General features: G+C 33.7%; 1 protein-coding gene across 5 annotated transcripts in view; it reads left to right on the top strand.

Moving 5' to 3' along the window:
- The window catches only part of LOC126978552 (nuclear hormone receptor FTZ-F1), a 126,848-nt gene that overhangs the window by 75,340 nt on the left and 27,158 nt on the right, over nt 1-24,350 (top strand). For 4 of the 5 annotated variants that reach the window (XM_050827492.1, XM_050827491.1, XM_050827488.1 and 1 more), the window contains exon 1: nt 23,035-23,854. In XM_050827492.1, coding sequence (XP_050683449.1) covers nt 23,356-23,854 — 499 coding nt within the window. In that variant the 5' untranslated portion in view covers nt 23,035-23,355. Of the gene's footprint in view, nt 1-23,034; nt 23,855-24,350 lie in introns of those variants that run through there. The other variant, XM_050827490.1, reaches the window with a different exon arrangement.

Below are 24,350 nucleotides of genomic sequence, written 5' to 3'. Positions count from 1 at the left end.
TGAAGCAAGAAATAGACAGACGCATTTGTAATACATGGAAAAGATACTGGTCTTTGAGTGAAATCATGAAAAACCCCGAGATACCTATAGGAATAAAAAGAAAAGTCTATAACACGTGTATACTCCCATGTCTAACATATGGATGTCAAACTTGGGCTCTAACAGACCATCTCTCGGAAAAAGTAAAAGTGTGCCAAAACTCCATAGAAAGAAGCGTAATTGGAGTTCGGAGACGAGACAAAGTTACGTTAGAAAACATAAAGAGTCAGACAAAATTCAAAAACGCACACAAGCTCTGTCAAAAGCAAAAGTGGAAATGGACTGGACACATTCTGAGGGAAGAGAAAGAGAAATGGACAAAAACCGTTACAGAATGGTATCCAAGAGACGGGAAACGAAGGAAAGGTAGACAGATTAGAAGGTGGGAGGACGATTTTAAAAGAATAGCAGGACCGGACTGGATGAGAGTAGCCAGAGACCGAATAAGGTGGAAGTCTTTAGAGGAGGCCTTTGTCGAGAGACAAATTACTAGTTAAGATAATTTAAGTTTTATTTATAAGAAAAAAAAAATTAAGTCACTAGTAATAATAAAGGCTATTTTATATTTTATATTTATATTTTATTATACTAATTTTTTATGACAATAAATGACGGACAAGACACGTTCAGCTGATTGTAATGGATACGCCCTGTATAACAAGGCAGTGCAGGCCGCTCAGGATTCATGAAACAGCCAAAAATTCTGATTGGCACTATTATTGCAATCGTCACCTTGAGACATTAGATGTTAAGTCTCATTTGCCCAATAATTTCTACTATTAGCCCTTCACATCGTAGGAAATGGCGCCGTTGTGGTACTCCGGCATCCTGGGCAGAAGAGCCTCCCACTGGTAAACTTTAGGTTGATGGAACGATGTGTAACTAGATGATATTGACTTGTCTGTCTGGTTGTTTTAGCTTATATTATCCGATATTATTTTGAGGGGCTTCCCTGGCCTGGCCGTTTTAAGAAATGAATTAGTATTCCGTGAATTAAATTAAATCAATGAAGTATACAAATTATGTGCAATCTAGGCGGTAAACGATGTCGGGGTTACTTGTTCTTAAATAATATCCTTTAACAAATGCTCTGTTTCACCACAAGTTTTCTGAGAGTCTAAAGGAGGCATGAAGTTCATTTCCTCAAGTGAAGTGCAATACGTTCCCAACCGGCTCTCGTTAGCTCACTCTTGGAAGCACAAACATACAAAAAAAGTTCTTTGGAGACATTTTTTCCGTGTTTAACCACCCGTTGGCCTTGTAAGCCTTCTATGAGAGTAACGACTGACCTTGCAGGCGGATTCTCAGTCACAACTATTTCAACTCTCGAGAAATAAAGCTGATTTCCTATTTTTCTGCATATCAGGGAAGTTGTGTAACACATCTAATTAATATACATAAATACCCTAAAGTGGATTACTTTCATTATAAACAAATATTATGTCTGAGTAAAAGTAAAAAATAAAATAACTCATATTCGTAGTAGATATTTAAATAATTTTATTTATTGAATAAATGTTACAGACATCAAAATACCGCAGAAACAATGTACGATGAACTTCCAAGAGTTACTGACTTATGAAAAGTTACGGCAAGCTGGTTTTGTGAGTAATATTCGACTTGCAGAGGTTTCAATTTATTGCTTAATGTTGTAACAATAATTATTGTGAAATAGTTTAATGTTTTTTTCGAATTCTGAAGTGATATTAATATTAAAATGTTTTGTTTAGAAATTACTGTTTAGTTTGTCTTATCAAGGGTGTCATTCGGAACAAAATGAGAATGAATTTGATACGACGCACGCGCACAGCTACAAGATTTTCCGATATTTTGAAGTTCGTAGATAAATCTCTGTCTTGAATACTGTGAAGTGATAACTGTTATCTCTATTCAAGATATTTACTTAATAACTGACAGTTTATATACAAAATCATGTAAAAAACATGTAAAGTACATTATGGGGTGTGTATTCGAAATAATTTTTAACTTCTTATGCTGCCACCACACCGTCGCGATAAAGTGCAACATTTGAAGATTTTGTTTTGCTATATAACGTAAAGCTTCTTACTTGTGTCAAAGAAAGGCACATTCCCTCTGCTCCGCTATGTTTGGAAGTAGAAGATAACCATTTTTATCATTTAAATAGGGTTGTGAAAGGAAATCCGATTAAGCAAACAGTCAGATTGGGCAGTTCACGTAAACGAGCTCGCCTGTAGTTATAAAATAACTTTATTAAAGTTTTGGTATTGTTACACTATCAGTTAAGAGTTATTTATTATATTCGAAGTTATATTAATATACAATACATAAAAATTCAATGATTCCTTTGTTACAATTGAATTGGGTTACCGAATATAGAATATTGCATGCATAATTCAAAATAAAGAGAATATATTGTGAAACTGAATAAAATACAGTTGAAAATAGTCATGTCATAGATAACTTACCCGTCTAGATAGTCTCTTGCTGTTAGACGACCGGTAATAATAAAAAAATTAACACAAAACAACCGACTTTAAAAACACTATTCAAAAACAAATATAATGTGCACTAAAAAGTATAAAAATAATTGCGTATGTTTATTGGATCTAATAAATAAATCTAATTCTTGTAACGATTATTGTTATTTTTGGAATCGGTGTCCACCCCGGTGGCTCGCTGTCGCCTCCTCACATCGCACGTGCGACTCAAGCACATCTCACCTATAACTATGTATGTAGTTACAAACCTACATAGGCTGACACCGACTTTATTGTTTGTGAAGTAATTCTTTAACATAATTAAGTTTGTCGATATATATACTGAGTAATAGCGGCTATGATAGAAAATGGAATGAATACTCTAGAGCCTTGGAAATCGAAAAAAAACGGGTTAAATACCTACAAAGAGAATTTTATATTCGGTTTTGTTCAAGCTTCAAGCTTAAAGCCACAATTATACGGTTTTGACTTATTTAAGTCCTTTATAATTTTCCATTGAATAAATCGGTAGAGAAAAATTTTTCTGTCCACCTTCATGGCCAAGATTTAATCAATTTTTATCCATATGCATGAGACATGCGGCCAGTCCACTATTTAGAAGTCACGCTTTACTGGTTGTAGTTGATATGTGTTAATAGAAATTCGCATACGGCACTCCCGCTTGAAGAGCGCACCCGCCTGTCCCTTTACTCATTTCTAGATTTGGCCTACGCTTTTATGACTTTATTTATATTATAGTATAGAATGTATATTATAAATACCTATAAACATAGGCAGAATACTCAATTGAGTAATGAAGAATAAGAAAAGTATATACAAATATAACTTAATATACTTATTATTTGTATAAGTATTATCTTTCCTAATAGACTATGTTTGTTCCTCTTTTTTATTCAAATCATATTATTAAGGTAAATAATATCTACTTCAAGTATTGCTTAGAAACTGAGTTTCTAGTAAATATTTCGGTAATCACAATTAATAATCTATATGCGTATTATTTATGTGACGCTGTTTACTTAGTTTCAGAATAATATTATAATATTGTTTGGAAAACTATTATTCTTAACTCATGTATTAAATGTATATCTTAATGTTTTTAATAATACCTAACGTGTATAAAATTTGCACGCGTTGAGGTCCTTTGACTCGTGTATACATGCCGCTAACGCCGACGAGCGTTTGTGAAAACATGCAGGTAGCGTACACACATACGATGAGCGACTTGTCCATCTCACTCGCCGTATATTTAAACCAATTAACCGATATAAAACCGGTAGAAAATTCAATATACGGATATTGAATTTTCTACCGGTTTTAAGCTGAGTTCACATAGTCACGTTTGTGTCGCAGAGGGAGCACTTATATCCATCCTCTATGTTTATGCACATGTACATATATTGTATATATGGGTTTACGTACACCAATTATTTATTTCCTGTGACTTGCTTGCCCGAAAGAGTTTGCTTCGACGTCGGTGGATATCCTCATAAACTTACAACTCTATATTTATTCTACTTGAGGGTATTGATTGATCTGAACTGTCTTTCAACCCTGGCTTTTGTGGGGTCTTATTTAATACTATTAATCGGTTACAGATAAAATGTTAAATAAATGTAGCTGTAATCTCTGAGGCACGTGCATCCTTGTCTTCAACTACAAAGCTGCATACAAATTCCACAGCTCTTGTTTAAAAAATAACACGAATTTTCAAACACACTTCCGTCACTGTTTAACCCTTTCAGGGGTTGGCTATAAAAAATATATGGCAATTGTAGAGACTGCCGATAGAAGTGAGAACTTACAAATTTTAGCATTAAAATATGAAATTTCATAATGTCTAAAAACAAAGAAATTATTAATTTCAATTTGTTTTTAAAACTTATTTTCTATAATATTTTAATCAAACAAAAACACTAAATGCACGGTAAATATAAACATAGTACTATTCACTAGGTAAATCCATTCAATTTCACTTATAAGATATACACAGCACTAATGTTATATTATGTATAGTTATATATTATTCATTAATACGTCAGCTGTATAATATAATAATAATATTTACACACTTTTTACACAAATTATCTTGCCCCAAGTTAAGCATATATAGCCTGTGTTATGGGTTACAAGACAATGATATATTTAATACAATATACTTACTTAAACATACATAAATTCATATAAACATACATATAAACATACATAAATACATTTAAACATCCATGACTCGGAAACAAACATCCATATTCATCATATAAATGCTTGCACCTACCGGGATTCGAACCCGGTTAGATAGATAGCTACAGATATCCGCAATAAGCATTTCGGTGACGTGGTCTCGCAACATTTCACCCTTCCTAAGTGTCTTTGTATATATTTTTTAATGATTTATATATCACGTCCGCCAGTCATGAGCATGTCGGTGACGCGAACCCATAAGATTTTCCCCTACCAAAAAGTGCCCAAGGCGGCTAAAGAAGTTATCACTTTAAAAACAAATCCTTAGTGAGTGTTTATGTCATAATTAAATTTAATTATTACAATTATTTATCCTCTGCCTTGATGACGATGTATCAGTCCGTCTGTCAGTACTTATATATATTGTTATGCATAAAGACCATTGTTTATATTATATTAGTATGTTATCAAAGTTCGTGTATAAAATATTTTTATTGAGGGTGTTTATAAAAAAGAATGAATCTTAAAAGGCCTCATTAGGAAATCAAAATCCGTTAAAAAAGCCTTTCAAATGGCGCCTTAACCAATTAAGGTTACTTCTAGAAAACCTGTTACCAACTAAGTGGAAACATTAAAATGGACTGTAGCAACATGACTTGTGTGAATTGATTTCAATTTATATTTAATGCTGCGCTTGTTTCTTGTGTGACTCCGTGTTTGTATTGTTTTATACTGAGAAATTGAAAATAAATATGATTTACCAAGATATCAAGTTGTGTTTTATTTGGAAAAAGTTTTACGTTATTAAATAACGAGCAAGATAAGTAAGATCACCTGATAGTAAGTGATGCCATGACAGATTCTTGAAAACCCCTTAATTTCTGAGCAGCACCGCGATTGCGCTCGTCACTTTGAGATAAGGTGTTACGTCTCAATAGCTCAGTAATTGCACTCGCTACGGCGCACTAACCGAAACACAAACAGTTCAGAAACAAGCAAGCAGAAATATAGCATTTAATGCAAAAGTTGGTATAAGAAGGGCAAATAACGTGAGTGGTGTGGGTTGATGATCAATGAATAACACCACGAGCGTTTTTTAAACTACTTAGTTATACAACTTCGCATACAATAATTTTTCTATTCAGCCAACGCGGCAAATGTGAAAATTACAGAATATATCTAGTTACCACCATCTTGGTTATTTAAATGTAAAAATTTGAGAATTTTAATGCAACAATGCAAATTAAGTGCAAGTTTATAAAAAAAAACTAAAAAATCACGCTTTTATAAATAAAACAAAATAAAAATTCTATAAAAAGCGTGTTTTGTAGTTTTTTTAACTAGTATTTTTATTTATCTGATTTTGAAGATTTAAAAGCTTTTATTTAACAAGTACCTTATGTAAATGCCGAGAACCTGAGTTACATACATAACGTTATAAATAATTCTAGGGTTAAAACTTACAAGTTATAAAGTGCTTCTTGAATTTCATTTCAACGTCTTTGGTTCTTCATATAATTTTAATATTGTCATCACAAAATATATAAAAACCAGCGTAAGAGTATATATGTTTAGCTATCTTTAAATTTTTTTATCTTTGAATCAAATGAATGCAAACGCTTTATTTAGAAATACTATATTACATAATGACTTACAATTTAAGTTTAGAATATTGATTGGGCACTAAATTGGATCAAAAAAAATACATTAGCGGGTAGTGCCTATAATGCAATTTTTTTATGATAATAAGGGTCGAGACGAGCAGGACAATCACCTAATGGTAGTTGATACGCCTTGCAGATTACAATGTAGTGCCGCTCAGGATTCCTGACATATCCAAAAACTCTGAGCGGTACTACAATTGCGCTCGTCACCTTGAGCCATAAGATGTTAAGTCTCATTTGCCCAGTAATTTCACTAGCTACGGCACCCTTCAGACCGAAACACAATAATGCTTACACACTACTACTTCACGGCAGAAAAAGACGCCGTTCTTGTGGTACCCATAATGTAGCCGACATCCTGTGAAAACTAGCCTCCCACTGGGGAAGTGAAGTATATAAATATATTAAATTCCACCCGAAAACTTTATTAATATTTTTGAAAATTATGAAGTAAGTACAAAAACAAAAATATATTATATCAACTCTTAAAAAAATAAGGCTTTCTGTTCTCATATAGGATAGGAAAACAATGGTTATGTTTATAACAAATTTCAACTTATAAAAATTATTAAGAGCAATAGCAACATACGAGTAAACACTTAGATAAAAATAAGTATATAATAATAAAATTATATGTATTCTACATGCGAGTTGTATTAGTATTCACAATATCACTTAAATAATACAAAATATTTAACATTTCTTTCCTCTTGGTAAATAGTTGGTAACTCGGTTACAGTGCGTTATAATATAAATATGTAGATACGTGTATGTTTATGAATATATAAAGACAATATTACGGCAAAATTAAATTTTATTAATTTATTATTATGGATGGATTCATGTAGACCATATTTTATTAAACACAAAATTTTAACTCTTCACACTTCAATTTACATCCTAGAAGCATGTAAATTTGTTAAAAAACATTCGGACTTATACTCAACACTATCAAATAACAAGCGAAATAATAGAAATTTAAACAAATTTAAAATTCCCCAAACAAGTATGTCATTAGTGTCATCGAGCCCTCACCACATGGCAATAAAAATTTATAATCACATCCCAAACGAAATTAAAAATAAAGAGAAGCCTTCTCTATTTAAAAAACATCTTAAAATTTTTTTAGTTTCAAAATGCTTCTACGATTTACCCGAATTTTTTAATTACAAGTGTGAGAATTAGTTACAATATAGTATAAGAATATATAAGACTTATTTATTTTATGTATAACGTTGCTGTGCCCTTGCAGGGCGTCACATATTGTCTACCCATTAATGTACCAACCATCCTACTGTAAAATGTGACTTGCAATAAAATATTTTGATTTGATTTGATTTGTATTACTATTGAGTTTAGATAAGTAAATAATTAAATTTCCAGATTTTCTTCATTAAAGGTCGCGTCATTTTACTAAATATATTAATATTCCAAGTTCAGCGCATAGACTTTTATTATTCGCACAAAATAAGATGTATTGTGTTATGTGAGGGTACTTGTATTTTATAAATAAAGATATTACGACCATCCCGTCAAGAACATCGCGATTAGATAGATCAAGGGTATGATTTGAACTACGCTTATCTTGTGCTTATATGTTAATTTCTCCTTTATTATATTAATAAACCATAAAGACATACGTAAAGTAAAAATATGTCTGTCAGGTTTTTCATTATTAAAAGGAGTAAAATAAATATAAAATAAAATCTATGAGGCGAAAATATCTCTTGTCGATTTTAATTTTTTAAATCGCTAAACGGAAGCAACGAATGCACGGATCACCTGGTGTGGTTAAAAGATGACAGCTGTTCATAATTGTAATATATTCAGAACTGTTAATATAATGTCGTATAGTACTAGAAACACTGCGAAATGGACCGCCACTAAGGGAATCGGACCGGTATTTCCCGGTTCTAGAGTACATAATATGAACCAGTTTTGATAAAACGAATACCCGGTTTCTTTCAATTGTTACGCATCTGGTCGAAAATCGGATCAGTATCTATGCTTATGTCTTATCTTAAATTATCATCTTGCTTCGTTTTTAACCGACTACAAAAAAGGAGGACGTTCTATGTTCCACTGTATATATTTTTTTAATAAGTTCACATATTAGTAGTAGTTGTAATTCACTCGGTAACGTGTTAATTTTATGTAATCGTATTATTGTAAATATAGTTTATACATTTGTTTGTAATTCACCGATTTATGTAATAATATGTTCACCGATTTCTCCGTCATATGTGGACCGATTTAATAAAGATCTTTTGATAATCAATGTATCGGCTATTCCCAATTTTATCCCATTGCCACCCAGTCAGGGTCTGATGAGGGATCCCAGGGAAATCGATGACATCCTTAAATATATTACCTACTAGCTGACCCATCAAACGTTGTATTACCATCATAGTTAACAACTGTAGTTAATTTACCAAGTATAGGTAGGTAAAATTAAGCTAAAATTATTTTTTTACCTCCTGAGAGAGTAAGAAAGATATAAAGATTCTAATTAGTAATTCATTTTAAACTATTCTTTCAATTTGATCTCTGAACGACGGAGGACACATCAAAGGAAAAACAAAATTGTTGTTTTTATTTAATTCCGAACATTTTCATATTTATTCACCTTTTAAACCTTCTCTGGACTTCCACAAATAATTCAAGACCAAAGTTAGTCAAATCGGTCCAGCCGTTCTCAAGTTTAAGCGAGACCAACGAACAGTAATTCATTTTTATATATATAGATTAAGATTGTACTAGTTTTTAAGGTAGGGTTAAGCCACTCCTAGACCTTAGAATCTATGAGATGGCGCCTGTAATAAATCTTACGTCCAACAACATTTCAAATGATACCAAAACTATAAATGCACATGTAATTTTCAGCTGAAATAGGTGTGGTGACTGGACAAACCCTGAATATACAGTTAGTTGTACATTATGCAGTCAATTTGTCAGGGTAATATTATGTAAAGATTTCTTATACCGCGACCCAGTTTCAAACACTCCTTTGTTGTGCGCTGATAAAATTCAAATCGCAGTTCAAAATCTCATAAAATTCAAATATATACTGTTATGAGTCAATAGCAATATTGTTTTCTATTCACTGGCTCTTGTATTCTTTAATAAATTAGATTCTATTACTTTTTTGTTCGTGTTGTTTTGATTTTAATTCAATACTTGTTAAAGAGACTACAGAACAAGCTTGTTTGTAATATTGAAACTTATTGTAGTTCACTTAAAATTTATTTAAATAAAAAGAAGAAAATAATATTCAGTTAGCACTACGAATAATGTGATTATGTGACTACTAAAAAAATATTTTATTGTAAAAAAGCATAAAAGACTGCTGTTTTTGCGACATTAAAGTACCTACGTTATCAGCCTAGCGAAACTCTAAGAAATAAGCGATTGTATGAAACGTGCAGTCATTGATAGATTGACAGATGACGGCTATAATCTTGTAAAAGAAAGGATATAGCCGAAATCAACTACGTTTTATTGTTAATATTACTGTCGTTTCTATTATTCTGTGTCGCTATAACAGTTTTACCAGAAAAATAAAAACCCTTTTTTCACTTAACCTAGATTCCTTAATTGATTTTTTATCATTATAATAATAATAATCAGCATCACAACACAACACAACACCTGTACATCAATCTATAATATTGACAAAATAAATCGTAGTTTATTTATTCGTAACTATCTGACCCGACAGACGTTTTTCTGTATATAATAAATAAAATAATGTTTTTATATGAATTTTTCAATAATATAATATCATAACATCAAAAATTACTTCGTAAAATATGCACCCTGCTGTTGTAATGAAATTGTTTCACAGCAGAACTGTCAAACCGTGCGTCAATAAATTCTCTCATAGAATTTTGTATCGACATATCAAAGGAAAAACAAATTTGTTGTTTTTATTTAATTTAGCAGCATTTTCCTATTTATTCACCAAATCGGTCCAGCCGTTCTCGATTTTTAGCGAGACTAACGAACAGCAATTCATTTTTATATATAAAGATAATAATATCCTAGTGATGCATGAAACGACGATGTGACGTCATGTCCAGACATATGCATCATTTGAAGAATGTAACTCTTTTAACTTTTAGCAGCTTAGGATTGGTGATTATTAGTAAAAAAAAATAGTGTAAGCAATATTTTTGTAGTTAATTTTATGATCTTAAATTATTGTCTGTCCTATATTTTCGATAAAACTTATCGTTTCCAAAAAAAAAAAACAATGAAAACCTTAAATAAGTTAATGGTTGCGATTGGGATCTTGTCAACATTATTAGTTAAAGCTTTGAGCCGCGACTTCGTCCGCGTTGTATTTGGCAAAACTTTGGGCAATTTATTTTTTATTGTTTAGGATACTTTTCAAATAATACACAATATACAAACTACTCTTTCCGCTCTTATATGGTACAGCGCACATCGCTTATCGTCGTGGACAGTCTCTTAATTAGTATTTCCCTGCGAACTTTATTCTCCTATTTCATCCCCATGTAGGTGTAACTTTCAAAAATTCTTGAACAAATGTTTATAAATTATTTCTTACCAAGTGCCTAAATATAAAGTTTCGTGGTTTTATCTTCGATAATGACGAATTTTTCATACAATCTGCCATCCCCTATTTCAACCCCGTCCATTTATTTTTTTGCAATAAAATATAGCCTATGTTCTTTTTCGAGCTCTAGTCTATCTCTGCATTTAGGGGTGGATCTCCCTTATCGTTTAGGGGTATGAAAAATAGAATTTGGCCGCTTCTCAGACCTACCCGATATGCACAAATAATTTAATAATACCCATATAAAGATAAGTAACAAACACCGGGATACGAGTATTTTATATATAAGTTTTTTAGTAGGGATAGTATGTGTTTGAATATGTATATACTTGTATATGGAAATGTTGCTAACATGTAGAATGTAACTATTTACAGTTCAACAAAATCCTTGATTACGTATAGTTTTTAATAAATTATTATACCTAGCTAAATATAGGTATATAGATTGACAAGAAGCCTCGAATGTAGGTCAGCTTTATCCAGGTCATATTGAGATAAATCGGGTCAGGCCAGGTCCGGCTATGAAATACTAGGTATAACTCATATCTGCGCTGAAATTGCTTCTTTGTTTCAGTGTTATTGTTCACAGTATATTGACGTCATATGAATGCATCAACCGAGTGACCTACTTCGCTTAATAAAGTTACATCATGTTGGCTCAATCAATATATTACTACTGAAATATAAATAGTTTCAATAGTATTTTGTTAATTTAGGGGCGATTAATGATAAGGCCACATTATCTGTGTACCTCGCTGAAACGTGAAGCCCCCTCCCGTTCCCCTTTCACCCCTTGCGCTCGTCCTGTTGCGTGAGTACGGTTTGAAGTTTCATTAACTTAGGTACATGTCGTGATATTTTCGTGCTATCACTGCTTTGTTTTTATTGTTACGTTTTGACTTGTTCACTGTCGCTATATTAGTACAGCCAGAAAAATAAATACTTTTGACTTAACTCAGATTCTTTCACAGATTTTTCATCATTACAATAATGATAATCCGCATCACAACACAACACCTTTATATCAATTTATAATAGTGAAAAAAATATTTTTTTGTTTATTTATTAATAATAATATCCCAGTGATGCTTGTTATGCACACTGTAACAAAGAGACGATGTGACGTCATCGACGTTAGCTCTAGAGATAATGTAACCGGGTAGTATGTTCCTATCCGATGAGGAATCTGTTCGAACACTAGTTCTAAGTTCGTAAGAACTGAACAGAACAACAGAAACTACAGAACTATCAAAAAAAATTCAAAACGTAACAATGAATATTTAAAATACAAAATACAGTTATGTACTTTACTTCAAGACATCTCGATACCATGTATTGTAAACGGCAATTAGGATAAAATTATTGTTATTGATAAACACTTGCCCTTTACCTTTACCTGTACCTTTTACCAACTTGAAATAATAAAATAATATTATATAGAAATTAGAATCCTAATTAATGTTTATGAAAATAAGAGACGAGACGAGCAGGACGTTCAGCTGATGGTAATTGATACACCCCCCTGCCCGTTGCAATTCAGTGCCGCTCAGGATTTATGAAAAACCCAAAAATTCTGAGTGGCACTACAATTGCGTTCGTCACCTTGACACATAAGATGTTAAGTCTCATTTGCCCAGTAATTTCACTACGGCGCCCTTCAGACCAAAACACAATAAAGATTACACATTAATGCTTCACGACAGAAATAGGCGCCGTTGTGGTACCCATAATCTAGCCGGCATCCTGTGCAAAGTAGCCTCCTAAGGGTATATCCTAAATATCAAGGATTCTATATAAAATTGTGTAAATATTTTAAATTATTTAAATAAAAATATATTTTTTTACTAACACAGGGAACTTATACTGCATTTAGGTATACTACATATAGGTAAGTAATTATCGGACTAAATGTCTCAGTAGTCCGATTATTTCATTACTGATAATAAAAAGTATATTAGTTCGTACATTGGTACTGAGACTAGGCTAAATCCGATGTTTTGAAGTGGTTAAAATATTTAAAAAAATATTCTCCTCCTGTTCGTTTGTTCTGGGTTTGAACTAAGTTAACTAGAAAATATAAAATCATAAAATCGGAGTCTAGTCTTCTACAAATCTATATTTAAAAATCCAGCTGTCATTGATCTGAAATCCAACATATTATTTTTTAATCCAGCCATTTATATAAACGGGTACACTCGGTTGAGAAATACATTTTGAGGACAAGAGAAATCGTATCTCGGAATCAGGTCGCCTGTTTCTTTGCAGTAGGGTTGGGCAACATTATTTTGTTATTCCAAACATCTCTATATCGGAGAGATTATACCGGCTACTTTGTATTACAAAGTAGGTGATGTCGCCTAGTAACTGTTTAGTTTGACGATTTAAGGCCTCATTACAACTAGAAATTTTTCGAATTGCGTTTGATTTATATAAAAAAAAATTGGCAGTTAAAGAGATTGCCGATAGACGTGAAAATTGAGAACTTTTAGTATTAAAATTTGAAATTTCATTATGTTTAATAACAATTAAATTGTTAATTTCAATTAATTTTTAAAACTTATTTTCTAGAATATATTAATCAAATAAAAACACTTTATATTCAATGCATAATAAATACTCATTCAACTTTTTACTAAATCCATTCAATTTCACCTTTAAGATATACACATCGCTAATGTTACACAATACGTCAGTTGTATAGCTACAGATATACTGCTGTAAGCATTTCGGTGACGCGAACTCACGAGATTTCACTTATCCAAAAAGTCTCTAACTATGTATATTTATATTTATCGTTTAATTCTATATTTATTGCATGCGTTAGTTATGAGCATGTCGGTGACGCGAACCCATAAGATTTTCCCTTACTAAAAAGTACCCAAGGCGGTTTAAGAAGTTTTCACTTCAAATTGAATCTCGAATGTTATATCATAATTATGGTAACGCTTTAAAACGCGACGCTTTTTATCGAGGTGTGATCAATATTTAATGTGTTATCCGGATTTTATTCAATCCGTCGAAAGATGCTGCATCTGCATTTCAATATGTCACTATCAGAATGCAAATCTATATAATACTAGCTGACCCAGCAAACGTTGTATTGCCGATATTAAAATCGCGATACAAAAGTAACTGTTGATCGTAGATGGGTGAAAATTTGAAGTTGTATGTATTTTTAATGCTGACTCATAATCAAATTTTAAAAAAATCGTGTGGACCACCCTTAACATTTAGGAGGATGAAAAATAGATGTTGTCCGATTCTCAGACCTACCCACTATGCACTCAAAATTTCATGAGAATCGGTCAAGCCGTTTCGGAGAAGTTCAAAGTTTAACACCATGACACGAGAATTTTATGTATTAGATAAAAAAAGACGCTTATCTGTCACAATTATATAAAGCGGAAATACTAATAGAACATCCCAAAGATGGAATGATAAAAATAGATCACCAAATCGTTTCAATTTGGTTATTGAGAAGCTAAAATCATAATATTAATCGCCAATTTGGGATTGCTATTGAATATAGAAATAGCCAATAAGCTCTGGGCGGTAATTGTAGAATTAAAACTTCAATACATAATATTATTTTCAAGTACCATCAAGCACTCATCTCTTTCAATTTTAATGAATCCAAATTAATTCAGGATAAGAGTTCTGATGTAGCCAACAAAAATATAAGAAAACACATCAATTTTGAACCTCCTCCTTATTTTTAGTTGGTTTAGTGTGAAGTAGACCAAAATTGGCACTGGGCCAGCTTGCTGGACTAAAAACTGCGGGCTCAAAATGGCTTTAACTAAAGCGCCATAGCGCGCAAAATAGTCGCACAGTCAATGTAGAGTTGCATAGAATAGTCCGTGAATTAGGAATTCAGGCCTATTAACGGTAATTGTAAATTAAATATTTTCAGTTGTACCACGTATCCATGTACTTACGTACAAAGTATGCCCAATAAATTCAAATTACATCACCAATGCCTTAACGGCCGTTTTCAATAACCTATCTATCATTAGTTAAACTTACTAGACGTAGACAAATCTATCCTTTTACGCTTACTTATATTTTAAAAACCTATTGACAGATAGCGTTGGACTATAACTATATTGGACATAACTATGGATAGATAAGATCTTGTTATTAAACGGTGACAACAATGTATCCGTAAGTTAAACTAAGGATAGATAGGTTATTGAAAACGGCCATTAATGGATCCACAAATAATAAACGGCGAAGAGTACTCTTCATATATTATATTCGTTTTTTACACAGAACCAAGGCTTAACATGTCATCTATTGTTTTTATCAACGCTCGTTTGAATTAAGCCAATCACACGATTTATATGGTTTCTTCAATCAAAAATCATCGATCAGTTTAGTCTGCCGTCAATGGACTTACGTGATTCTAGGTGTAACTCCACCTATTACGTCATTCATTATGCGGCGCCGATCTATTTAACCAATTCCAATTATTGTTATAGCCTTAACACATGGTCGGATTTGGTACGGCCGGACCATCAGACGGTCCGGCGATGATCGCCTTGCAAATATGGTCCAGCGTCGTACTCAGTACGATCCGGACGGTAATAAGAATAATTTTGTGCGATGGACAGTGCCACATAGGTACTTTCTAATATGGTCCGGTCCACCTAAAACATAATATACAAACATAATAAACTAAGCCGACGAAATATATCAAGTATAATTTAAGGGCCAAGCCTTTTAACAATAGCACCTTCGCACGATTGGTACATTGATTTTTTCCGAATATGCTTGTTTTCGATATAAGATCATGGATCAGGGTTCCGTAAAAAGAAAAATCATTTTCTTAATGTCTACAATAAAAAGATGCTGCGAAAAATATTATTATTTTTAAATTGTGTGTAGACAGCATTCAATTTACAACAAAATGTTATAAGTGACAATAACTTCATTACCACTGATTAGGCATCGGACATTTTCGCAATATTTAAGCGGTAGATTTAGAGTTGCGATCAAAATTCTTGACTTTTTTGGATTATTTACGTCATTTATGTCTATCCCCCCTGAGAAATAGTCGGCTTTGGGGAGATTAGGTTAAAACTAATGCAATTTGTTATTTTTATGGCGATAACCCTCACTTCTGGGATTAATAGTAATATTAATAATTATACAGATTAAATTTGTAACCAAAATTTATGTACGATGCGGGACTGGAGCCCGGACCCCTCGTATTCCGTCCGATCGCTTTTGCGAACTGAGCCCATTGTTTTAAATGTTCAGCTTTTTCTTATGTTTTGTTCTTGATTGAAACGATGTTATTTCTTCCTTACTTTCCTATACTCAAAATGCAGGGGCGTGCATTGGTTTCTTAGCAAGGTAGGTACTGTGGATCTAACTAGTTGTAGGTAGTTGAACTTTGTAATATGCAAAGATTGCTTACCGTAGGTATTTAGTATCTAGCGTAAGGAAAAATTTTATGAGTGGATGTTCAATAGAAGTTTGGTTATAAAATAACGGAACCAAATGAAACTAAATTAACTTAAACACTAGTGTTATATTTATTTAGGTTTATAACGAGGTAGGCACTGCCTATTTGCCTATACTATATAATACACACGCTCCTGTCAAAATGATGCTATTTGTGTTCTTATTGTTTGTACTTTGTCTTGTTCTCCAAGTGTAACTTCAAACTTTTCCAAATGTTATGCAAAAACTTGGTTTTTTGTGCAATTTATATAACCTATGTCCCACACCATTTACAGAATCACAATGTATATTTTGTGATGTTTTTCAATTTAAACATAGTATTTTAAATACTTTCAAAACAGGTAACATTATTTTCTATGCAAAATAACAACCGGTGCCGTAAATCCTGATATCTGTACGTACTTTGCTAATATCGATAAATTCAAATTCAAATATTTTTATTCAATATAGGATATAATATCACTTATTCAAAGTCAAAAACTAACCCCCATTCGAAAAGGTAAGCCTCAGGCCTGAGAACAACGGGCGCAAGATACTAAAAAGCGGGCTTTTTGAAGTTATACTTCTTTAGGCACGTTATGAAAACATGATGAGAGTGAAATTTTAAGATGCGCACGCATCACTGTAACACAAAAGTAAAAGGGTGAAGTTGGTTCCTAAAATTTTCTGTCGTTTGCGACATTCGTTATTTTTGAAGTTAACTTCTTTTGGAGCGATGGAGAAAAATGATGAGACTGAATTTTTACGATGCGCGCGCACACCGACACCTGAATTCTACATCGTGAAGCTAGTTCATTGGCATGAAAATCGATAACGGTGTTCATGTTGTATATTCTAGTATTTTTATATTTAGAACACGTGTTTCGTAACAGTACAATTAAACAGTGTGAATAAATAAATATTATTTTGGTGTTTTTATTAAATCAATTGCATATACGAAGGTGACAGTATTTACTAATAATTTATTAGTATATCTATATTCATTGAATAATAGTGATAAAACTGATTTGAATAAACTGTTTTGAGTGCATTTATAGATTTTGAGGTTAATTGTCGGTATGTATAATTTATTTACATCGTTAATTAAAAATTATTACATTATTATCTAAAAAATATTTTTTTTTCGTTTTGTTTTATTTCTGGTATATTATCAAATTTTATGTATAAATAATAAAATAATTAATTTTCTATACTTGTTTATATTAACCTTAAATGCTGAGTGTTTATACTATCTTTGATCTTAACTATTTGTTAAAATTGGATTTAATTTTCCATACGCCAAAGAAGTATAACTTCATGTGTGCATACATAAACTGTACATACACACTTTTTTTTGATGATCCAATTGGTTAAATAAAATAGATTGTATAATTACGCAAGGCAGCAATGATATTATGTATGTCAATGGCTAATACTCCGCGAGGGATAACAAACCCCCGAGCATATGCTTACGTCACTGACCTACTGACCTCGTGCACTTGGCTCCAATATCGTTCAGGCCGCCTCCCTCACTTCCACAGCTCCTGCCCTAATAAAGTCTTCTAATAAAGGTCGCTACTGATATATTGCTATTGATCGCCGTGTTATTTGTACAGTACATACAAATAAAACTTCGCTCGGGTAGAATAGGATGTACAAGTAGATACGTGGCCATCTCATCATTGATTGAATCAATATGTATTCTCAATTGAATGGGTTTTAATGATCTTGTGTGGAAGTTACTCTATCTAATAAAAGCAGTAATGTGTAAGCATTATTTTGTTTTCGTCTGAAGGGCGCCGTGCCGTAACTTGTGAAATTACTGGGCAAATGAGACTTAACATCTCATGTCTCAAGGTGACGAGCGCAATAATTGTAATACCGCTCAGAATTTTTGGGTTTTTCAAGAATCCTGAACGGGACTGCTTTGTAATGGGGAGGGCGTATCACTTATCTACAGATGAACGTCCTGCTCGTTTTGTCCGTTATTGTCATAAATAAAAATACTATCTCAAACTAAAGTCCTGTTAAAATCTACTCGTTACTGAGATTAACCGAAACAAATAGACAAAAAATATTGGTTACCTTGTTCTTATCGTGTGAATGTTAATTAACAAGCATTATGAAAACATCACAAATATATTTCGGAAAATATATCATCATAATATCATCTAATATATTAAATTCTCGTGTCCCAGTGTTGGATACCAAACGCCAAATCGGCTAAAACATTTTGTTTGAAAATTTGTGTGTTTATCGGGTAGAAGTCTGTCCTGTCTGAGAATCGGCCAACATCTATTTTTCATACCCCTAAATGATAAAGGTCCCAAAAATTTTTTTAGACATTTTTTTATTTTATTATGATTCCGCATTATAAATACATACAACTTCAAATTTTCACCCGTCTGCGATCAACACCTATTTTTGTATCGCGATTTTAATATTATTCTATTCCATCCACAGATACGCAATAGAGTTGCAAGATGGCAATGGAATATTATGATAAATGTAGTACGATAAATTTTATGTATATATTTGGTAGGTCTGAGAATCGGTCGTCATCAATTTTTTATGCCCCAAAAATATTAATTACTGATTTTTTTTTATTACTTTATATGGCAATACAACGTTTGCTGGGTCAGCTAGTAGTAAATATGATATCTACATGCACGCAAATTTCAACTATGTGAATAATGTAGAATTGTGAATCTCTGAAAAGCATTGTTGTTAAACGGGTGGCTGGATGGTCGGCCAGTGTGTCGTTATTATAATAAGATGTAGATGTTGGCAAACCTGAAGACTTGTCGCCTAAAACCTATCGTAGGTAATAGATAAACACTAAATAGATCACCGAGTAATTTGTATTGAGAACAGAATAGAATAGAAATATATTTATTTACTACTAGTTGACCCGACAGACGTTGTTCTGTATATGATAAATAAAATAATGTTTTTATATGAATTTGTCAATAATATATCATAACATCAAAAATTACTTCGTAAAATATGCGCCCTGCTGTCGTAATGAAATTGTTTCACAGCAGAACTGTCAAACCGTGCGTCAATAAATTCTCTCATAGAAATTATTTATTGACACATCAAAGGAAAAACTAATTTTTTGTTTTTATTTAATTTAGCAGCGTTTTCCTATTTATTCACCTTTTAAACCTTCTCTGGACTTCCACAAATAATTCAAGACCTAAATTTGCCAAATCAGTCCAGCCCTTCTCGAGTTTTAGCGAGACTAACGAACAGCAATTCATTTATATATATAGATAGATAGATAGATAGGGAGTGACAAGAATATAATATATTGTAACAACACTTCGTAAATGTCATGAAGCCGGCTAGTTGACCCGGCAAACGTTTTGCCATATAATTTATTTTTAGGGTTCGACGGTTTTTTCTCTGACGTATTATACAAATAGAACTGCTATGAAAAAGTTTTTTCATTTTGTGGGTTAAAATAGAGAAATAAGAAATTAAAAAAAAATCGGGACTTGTTCTATTTCTCTTCTTAGATGCCCCTAACTCGCTTTTGATAATTTTTTTTCTTTAGAGAAATGTGATCTCTGCGGATTTATTATAAGTATAAATATGTGGAGAAGATTGAATTCAAATCAAAAATATAAAAATATTCTTGAATTCGATAATATTTTTTCTAACATACATTATATTCATATATATGTATGTATTATTATGATATAATTCCCTTTAACACAGTGTACTCTTTATTCGTCTGAATACATTGGTAACCTTAGAAATTATGCAGTTTATAAATTTCCTGTAAAGAAAATGAGTGTTTCGATCGATAACTTAATTAAGGTTGTTCTTAACAATTGCGATATATCAATCACACGTTAATTTATGTAGTAATACCAAATCCACATGTCGATGTATCAGAAATCAAAGATAACGTAACAACTGACGTACTGCCTAACCTACTAAACTACTACAATTTTTGTACATCAAATCGGGGTATAGAAGTAAAGAAAAAAACAGAAATAATAATTATTGAATTCTTTTAATTAGATTTAACTGTAATATTCTATAGAACTATACTTCTAAATACAATACAATGAAGAATTTTGTACTACATTTGTATTTGTAAAAAAAAAATACTGAAACGAATTATTGATTTATTTTTGATATCCTGGACTAAAACTGGATAGGTTAAATCAATCATTTAATGCAAGAAGCACGTATCGTAGATCTAGTGCAGATAGATTGCGTGGGTATAAATGAACGAATTAACCGAATTTAAACTGAAAGACTTAAACGACAGCCGAAAGCCATTAACAGCATATTCATTCCAAATAATTATTCAGGATCTATCAATCAGAATAATCTTTACAAACGGTAACTCACATTTTAGTTATTATTTTAATGTCAAATAATTAGCACTTATGTGAATTGGCACCAGCTATTATCATAACAAATATGTAATTAATTTGGCATCATATGCTCTCGGTGCATCCGGTGATAATAAATCAATTATATTCAATTTCATTTAGTGTTATATAAGTCCTCACAACGCCCCTTTAGATGATTTATTTGTTTTTGTTAGTTCAAGATTTTTGCACTGGACATTTTCGAACAGAGTGAACATAATTTATGTTTGGAAGTTCCTAATATTTCACGGTTAACATAATATTTCGACGGTGACGGCTGGCGATTGGCGGCATTCATTCACATTAATAACAAGTTCAAACATATTATATTGTAAAATGCGGTGAATGCCGTAAGATGGTTTGAATAATCAATAAATGTCGTAGCTCGCATACAATACTGAGTATGAAATAGTCGCGCGATAGTAGAATCGATGACGAGTCTATAACTGCACGAGCTATTACGATAGTTACATCAATACACGTCATTCGAATGGAGAAAGTGTGACGTCAGATTGCGCGCATGCGAAGAAAGCAAACATTGCGCGTGCGCCGATGCTTCAACCACTTTTGATTTCGTAGGAGGCCGCGACGTCTGTCTGCTCGATAGCGAAAATGACATAGCGCGTGGTTGGTACACGGTACCCACAACTGTCGCTTTTTCATCCGGTATTCAGGTCTTGATTATGAAATCGAAACTTATTGACTCATTACATCTTTCTGAATCAAGTTCTTGTTTAGTGATATTTGTAAGCGTTTGACGTTATAACCAGTTGGCATTTTAAAGTCATAGAAAGGAGAGTAGAATCATGCGATTGAGTAATCGTTCCAACTGCGTTCATGTTCGATACAGCGCCAGATAGGTTCTGGCCAGAAAGAAATATACCACACCCTGCACCGTGTACGATACGATTCGCTAATTGTACGTACAGACGTGAACGACGATCTGTATATTTTATGTTTGAGCATCTTCTAGAAGTTTCTAGTGATGTACTAACATCCTACACTATTCCACTCACGTCCAGTACGTTAGCGCACGTCTGTCTTGATCGCTTGGTGTTTGTTACACAGCGGGTACAAGGCTCTCGTAGACAGTCACTCGTTCATGACCCGCTGACTGACTTTAAGCAGAACCAGGCCAAGATCTTTAATTTGCGTTGATTCATTCAATATTAAATAAAATTTACTGGATAATGCAGTAAGTAAACTTTACATGAGCCCTTTTGTATGAGGTTCTTATTGATGTGCAAGTAAAGATATGTTATTATTATAGAATATAAAAACACGCAAACCTATATTAAAAATTAGTTAGGAATTTTATAATGTATATTCTAATATCATTTGTGTATTCTTGTATAAGATGTAAATATATAGTATGAAATGATATCTAAGAATCATAAAAGCAAACAGTGGCCCAATAGGTGAAGTATGGGTATTTGGCGTTTACGGTTTTCGTATTCGTAATATGTACGCTTATTGGACGTGTTATAGGGTCGGCAACGATCATGTGATTCCTCTGGTGTTACAAGAGAATATTAGGCAAAAAAAAAAATACATTGGATAAAACCCCATAACAAGGGATGAGAAATATCATATTTGTAAAAAAATCTAAATGATAATGGCTACTTTTAAGCATTTTCCTAATTCATAATATTATAAAAATATTAAATATAGAAAAAGGTTTAGAAAAAAGGCCACCTGATTTACAAAAGTGGAAATTCTCATTTAATGAAATAATAGTTATTACCTGATAATAAAATTACCTTAGGATTACGATTCTGAACGTAATAGTAGGCTACTTAATTTAGATTTAAGGGTAGTTGGCTAGTTTGTTATAATTGTCGCGTAGTGCGTTGGTTTCTCTTTGATAGCGGAGCGAGCATGTCCAACATGTCGCGGTGGGGTGCGGTGCGGTGCGGCGCGGTGCGGTGCGGCGCGGCAACCCTGCCCTGCTGCGGCAGTGTGCGCAAGTGGGTCAGTGGGCCGCCCCGCCACGCCGCGCCCGCCCCCCGCCGGTGGCGCAACCGCTCGAACGCGCACTAACATAGACCTGGATCGCGGGAAAGTGGGTCACCGACTCACTTTCACTTATTACATGGACTCCTAATCGTTTTCCATTGTGCGAGCGCGGGGCGGCGCGGACGAGCGGGGGCCACGGCGGGGCACGGAGCGCGGCGCGGGGCGGGGAGCGCGCGCATGCGGGAGGCGCCGGCACGCGAACGTTGCTCGCCGGCCGGCTACCAGTCGATCGTGGAACGTCTCTTGCACGGCTCGTGTGCCGCCGCGACACCAACTACCCGACGCATTGACGGTATCGTAACAAAGCGCGAAATCACAAACACTAGCGATCGCGCGAGTACTGCGGGCGCTGGTCGCCACCGTCTTTTAACTATCGTACAGAACAAAATGTGCTGGATTTATGTGCCTCTTGCTATAGTGTTTGAACAGGTGCAGAACAGCAGCGTGAGCGGCAGATAGTGTTGCGGTTAGCCCGCTAGTGAACTCAGTGACTGTGTGAACGTTGTCGCGCTTAGCGCCGTTTAGGAATTAGTAGAAGCCGCTCTGTGCGGCCGAGCATGACGATGGATCAGCAAACAGGCCTCATGTCCCTCAACATGTCCCCGTTCGATCTGAGTCCGGGCCCCGACGGCTCGGGTTCAGGCAGCGGTCCTTCTTCAGGCTCGCAGCAGTACGTGCCGCAGGGCGCCGCCTATCAATGTACATCAGACTCTCAACCGTTCGCCTACGCCAATCTGGATGCTTCATATCTATTTCCAACAGGTACTGGTGCGGAAGCCGGCGCGTACTTACCCGCAACAGGGACCGTCTGCGATCAAACCGACACAAAAGATGTTATAGAAGAATTATGTCCGGTATGTGGTGACAAAGTTAGTGGATACCATTACGGGCTGCTCACGTGCGAGTCTTGCAAAGGATTCTTCAAGAGGACGGTACAGAACAAGAAGGTGTACACATGCGTCGCAGAGCGAGCCTGTCACATCGACAAAACACAAAGAAAACGATGTCCCTTCTGCCGGTTCCAAAAATGTCTGGATGTCGGCATGAAGCTAGAAGGTAAGTTGTAAAATTGACTTTTTCAATACAAACTTTAAAACTGCCTAATTTCGTGTAATAACACGTTAGTTGACTGAAGTAAGTACAAGGGCTGCCATCACTTGATGCACACCGCTGACGACCTTCACCCACTTTTCGAACGCAACTTCATTATCTACTTAAATCTTATCGCCTTTCAGATAAATATTCGAAAGCAAGCAAAGGTGTTTTGAAATTACTGATTACTGTAACACCACGCCAGAATAATAATAGAAAGTGGAATAGTAAAGGGTGGCATCAACATCTGACTCATTGCTTGACGTTATTTCTCAACCTTATCCCAACTTAAACAATTTGGCAATCAGTCGCTAACAATCGTTTGCAGATAGTTACCTAAACATGTTGAAATTCTTGTAATTATAAAAAGTTGTTGACATAATCTTCGTTACTTGATTAAGTAGATGATAGACTTAAGTATTTTCGAGATAATAAATGCCTAAATATGCCATGTGAAAAA

This window comes from Leptidea sinapis, chromosome Z (genome assembly GCF_905404315.1).
Source record: "Leptidea sinapis chromosome Z, ilLepSina1.1, whole genome shotgun sequence".
NCBI lineage: Eukaryota > Metazoa > Arthropoda > Insecta > Lepidoptera > Pieridae > Leptidea > Leptidea sinapis.
This window is presented reverse-complemented; position numbering and strand designations above follow the sequence as displayed.